The sequence below is a fragment of the Plectrocnemia conspersa genome, unplaced genomic scaffold, assembly GCF_051122295.1.
Source record: "Plectrocnemia conspersa isolate PC_06_02 unplaced genomic scaffold, ASM5112229v1 ptg000002l, whole genome shotgun sequence".
Lineage (NCBI taxonomy): Eukaryota > Metazoa > Arthropoda > Insecta > Trichoptera > Polycentropodidae > Plectrocnemia > Plectrocnemia conspersa.
The window spans coordinates 23,979,845-23,984,827 of record NW_028277166.1 but is presented as its reverse complement, the minus strand read 5'-3'; the positions used below and the strand labels follow the sequence as shown (position 1 = coordinate 23,984,827).

The window sequence follows — 4,983 nt, the reverse complement described above, 5'->3', positions numbered from 1 at the left end:
TTTTGTAATAGTTTTTGTATATAATTCAGCGCTGCAGTGCCAATGAAAGAGTCACCACTAGTAAAATTATGTTATACAATATACAGTGTTACTTTTAGTGATAATAAAGTTTTTTATGTGTGTTTGCCATTATTAAGATGTGCGATTTTCATAGCATATACAAAGTTGCATTATTTAGGAATTTTAATCCACAAATAGAATTACCTATTTTACACGGTAGGTCAAGGATAGTCAGACTTTTATTACCCCCTAGCAGCTGAAATTGTTGATGTTGTTTTACACAGTGATTAATAAATCCAGTTATAGTTTATGTAATGATTTAATCCCATATATTTTCAATATTTTTTCAGATTTAAACCAATCGTGCTAAAATGTCAGGTTAATAAAGACTATTTTTAATAAAATTGCTTATAAAATACTGTTTTATAAGTGAGGCTATTTATCGAAGCATTTTTTTCGAACGAATAATATGTACACAATTGCACTTAATAAGTAATTAATATATTTCTATCAGCTATATCCCTCTCTCATTAACTAAAACAAAATACATAAATCGTAGCAGTCATATTTTATCAAAAATAAAACATAATTTATTCAAAATCTAAAGAATTTATTAAATTTCATGATAAGATTTTTTGTTAATTTTAAATTTTGCCAAACGGATGGTGACGAGTGGCAATTAAACAGATTGGGCCGCTGCAGAATTCATAGATAAAACCATAGAATATGTTGCCTTCGCCGTCGTCACGTCAGTGCTACCAGAGTGCTGCTTAGTTTTGTTTATAATAAAATAAATACACAGTCCCCCGCAATATAATCTTTTTAATAATTCAATAGCTGAATATATCTCCAAAATTGCACTTAAAAAGTAATACATATACTCATATCAGCAATATGACATTGAAAAAAAAAAATTTTATTTTCAACAACTTATAAATTTATAAAAAATAGTACTCATGTTGTATCAAAAATAAAACATCATTTATTTAAAATATAAACTCAAATTGCTTTCAAAGAATTTCTTCAGTTTCATGATGAGATCTTTTTGATATGTTTTATATTTTACATAGTTCATTTTTAATCTGATTGTTTTATTTTTAAAACGAATATAACATCCCAAATAAATGATCAATATTACATAGTAAATAATTAAAAAATGTTATTTTTAAAGAAATAGTAAATGACCAAATTTTGCGATGTGTGGATAATTGAACATCGATACTGTTTTTATAAAAAGTGGGAATAAAATACAAAAATATACATATTTTATACAGTTTATATTAGTGATATACTTTTTTTATTTTGTTGTCAATATTATAATTTATGTTTAAATAACGCCTTAATAGGAGCCTTTTTCTAAAGGCATAAAACGTAAAATTTCGCAACTGATCTAAAAGGTTATATTTTTGAACAGAAATATTTCTGGATTTTAACTGAAATAGTTATTCTTCTTCTGATTTTAAGCTACGTTATATTTTTGCATAAATATATTTACTAAAGATTTAAATAATACTATATGCATTTAAGATAAAAAAATTATAAATTGTTATTGGCCGACTTACGATATTTTAAGATGCGAGTATTTATTGTGCTGGTAACATTTACCAGTTGGTAACATTTTGAAAGGCCGGTCAGGGCATGGACTTTGACAATTTTTACAAAAATCGATGATATATTTATGATTGTTGATTGAAAATCATCTCAAAATGGTAAATATTAATTTACAACAAAAATGTGATTAATGTTTTGATATCTTCGGGTTTTTTCTCGATTACGTCATTGCTTTTACGAAAAGTGAGGTTATAAAAGTTGTGCATTAGTGAAACGTTATGAATGGTTGTTAAAATTCGTTTCAGTTGCACTATCGGAACGTTGTCAGACGGTGCGGCAAGTTCGCTAGCTTACAAAACAACAATAATGATCTTTCAAATAGTTCCTCTGTCAAAATTATAGTAAGTAATGTAATATATCTTTTGTATTAATATATATTTTGAATTGTTTCAATATATAAACGACATTGTATTTTTAGTCTAGTCAGTATTCAACCAAACGTCAGGGATTTTTCTCGCAATTCATCGACAATGTCAAACAGGATATGGCTAAAAATAAAGACATGAAAGAGAGTTTACAAAAGTTTAGAGAAGAAGCTGAGAGATTAGAACAAACGGATGCTTTAAAAGCGGCTAGAAAAAAGTTTGAAACTGTCGAAAAGGAAGCGTCTAAAAGCAGCGAGGTGATTAAAGAAAGGTTCGAAGGCATCAGAGAGAAAGTTCAAGGCGTAATCGATGAAGCCAGCAAATCGGATATAGCGAAAAGAGCAGGTCCTAAAAAACAATTGATTGTAAACAGTCAACTATAGAATGGTTTCAATTTTTTTTATATACTTTAGGACAATTCACGGAAGAGATAGGTAAATCGGCGAAAGGAGTCAGCGATTCAATTTCAGAAACAAGTCAAAAAATTGGTAAAACTGAAGCCTATAAAACGATATCTCAGGTATTAGTGTTAGATCATATGTTGTGTGTATTATTGAAGTGCTGTTCAATTGATTGTTGATTGTTTTATAGGCAACCGAGGCTGTTAAAAGCGAAATTAATACGCAGGGTATAGAAGGAAGAGTTTATATATCGCCCGTGACTCTTAGGAAACGAATTGATACTTCCTCTGTGATGGACAGTAAAATTGTTGAGCCAAATACGGATGCGACTGGCGTCGAATTGCACAAAGACTCTAAATTTTATCAACAGTGGCAGAATTTTAAAGATAATAATCAATACGTTAATAAGGTATCTAAGAAATAAAATTAATTAATTCTAGAACAATTAATGCTTTTTTCCAAAAATATCTATTTTATTATACTAATACTCACTTTGTTTTTCATTAAGTAATTGTATACAAATTTATACACGATATATTGAAATAATGACTAAAAATTTGGGTTGCAGTACAAATCTCTATGTACCAAATATATCTAAAAATGCCTTCCAATCCTTATATTGCTTTATTTTATGTTTATACAAATTTTAAAATGTTTATTTAAAAATTTTAGGTATTAGATTGGAAAATCAAATATGAAGAGTCTGAAAATCCCGTCATTCGAGCCTCAAGACTGCTTACTGAAAAAATGACTGATCTCTTCGGCGGCCTCTTCCAAAAGACCGAACTGTCCGCTACTATGACTGAGATCTGCAAAGTGGACCCTAGCTTTGAGCAGAAACAGTTCTTGAAAGACTGCGAAAACGACATCATCCCCAACATCCTCGAAGCCATGGTGCGCGGTGACCTAGACGTCCTGCAAGACTGGTGCTACGAGGGCGCCTTCAGCGTCATCGCCACTCCGTTGAAACAGGCAAAACAGCTGGGATACTACTTGGATTCTAAAGTGTTGGATATCGAAAACGTCGATCTCATACTAGGCAAAGTTATGGATCAGGGACCAGTGTTAGTGATTACATTCCAAACTCAGCAGATAATGTGCGTCAGAGACTCGAAGCACAACGTCATCGAGGGAGATCCGAACAAAGTCATGAGAGTATCTTACGTTTGGGTTCTGTGCAGGGATCCCATGGAATTGAATCCCAAAGCGGCGTGGAGATTGTTAGAGATGTCGGCGAGTAGCAACGAGCAGCTCGTTTAGTAATTGAAAATTATACTTTTAAGCTAGACTATGAAATAGGAGATTTTGAACTTTTAATTGCCACTTTAAGGATTAGTATCGTTATTTGATATTAACCTTGTACCAAATACGTTTCACTGTTGAGAGCATTATGAGTTTATCGTCGTTATTTAGTGTTAGTGCTTGAAACGATAAAGTTTTAACGACTCATTGCTGTATACTTATAATCGAAGTATATTTTTATAACGTATATATAAATTTAAACGTTTACTTTATTTTATAATTCGACGAAATGTTAAAAGGTCACTATATATTTTATCTATCCTGTTTTGTAAATTTTGTTACTAAATTTTTTTTTTTTTAGTATGATGTTATTGTAATTTATTGTGTATTTAATATTTTTTTAAATACGTGCTTTGTGACCTTTGAGATTTTTCCGAACATCAAATTATAGTTATACACAGTAAAGCTTAAACCTAAATTTGTACATAAATAATTTTTTTATGTAAATAAATGTCTTGAATTTGTATCTATATTTTATTTATATTTTTATTTTTTATTTCAAGAAGAAAAAGTATTATATTATATGCTAATAAAATATTGCATATTTTATTAGTATCAATTCTTGCTTTTTGGATATTGTATCGATTTATTTTAAACACTTGTTTTTCATTTAAAAGTATTAAATAGATCAGGGTCTCTCAGAGAAAATGCGAGGCCCGGAGCATCTAATATTTTAGAGGGCCTTCAAAATTTAAAATAAAATTGTGGTATTTTGATGGTATTTAATATTTCTTGTATTATTATACTTAATTATTTTACAGAAGCTTTTCGCGCTTTCACATTGGCAAATTTACTGATTATTTCAGAATTGTCTAAAATACGCGCTACCTGGTAATAAATGTTGAGTGTTGCACTATTTTTTTAAGTTTTCAAGGGATTTTTGTAGTTTAATTGCAAGGTTAAGATTGTACTGTCGTCGGTGTACATTGATAGTTGAATATTTTTTATAGGTGCTATTTAACAGGGAATTATTTTAAGAGATATATGCATTTATAAAAATACTTTATTCCATAAAACGAATTGTTTGTGCATTAATAATGCAATTAAAATCTTCCGATTTTTCTTTGGAAAAAGATTCCTTGCAGAGTTATTTATAAACTGTTCACTGTTCTGACCAATGCTCGCTCGCACCTAATCTGTTCAATAGTAATGCGCAAACAATTTGTTTTATGAAACAATTATATTATATATTGCTCATTTAAATTGTCCTCATTTTTTAAGAGTGATTTACATTAGTTTGTATAGAATGAAGAGAAACGGCTCAAGTATACTTCACTGAGGTACACCAGTTGGTATTTAACGCA

General features: G+C 29.7%; 1 protein-coding gene across 2 annotated transcripts; it reads left to right on the top strand.

Annotated features, from left to right (window-relative positions):
• The first annotated feature begins 1,570 nt into the window (after window positions 1–1,570).
• LOC148238108 (mitochondrial import inner membrane translocase subunit TIM44) lies at window positions 1,571–4,143 on the top strand. Of its 2 annotated transcripts, none has more exons than XM_088205637.1 (6): window positions 1,571–1,709; window positions 1,857–1,952; window positions 2,030–2,321; window positions 2,390–2,496; window positions 2,568–2,786; window positions 3,050–4,143. In XM_088205637.1, exons 1-6 carry the CDS (start codon window positions 1,707–1,709, stop codon window positions 3,635–3,637), a joined length of 1,305 nt encoding a protein of 434 aa, XP_088061763.1. In that variant the 5' UTR covers window positions 1,571–1,706; the 3' UTR covers window positions 3,638–4,143. The 2 variants fall into 2 exon arrangements, with proteins under 2 accessions (XP_088061763.1, XP_088061762.1); XM_088205636.1 differs by having other exon boundaries at window positions 1,587–1,709; window positions 1,857–1,961.
• The last annotated feature ends 840 nt before the right edge of the window (window positions 4,144–4,983 follow it).

Bases quoted from the DNA above. Each gene is read 5' to 3' on its own strand.
- LOC148238108 (XM_088205636.1), top strand. The intron at 1,962-2,029 runs GTAATATATCTT...TTGTATTTTTAG, and splicing joins TCAAAATTATAGTAAGTAAT to TCTAGTCAGTATTCAACCAA. The intron at 2,322-2,389 runs GTCCTAAAAAAC...TATATACTTTAG, and splicing joins GGATATAGCGAAAAGAGCAG to GACAATTCACGGAAGAGATA.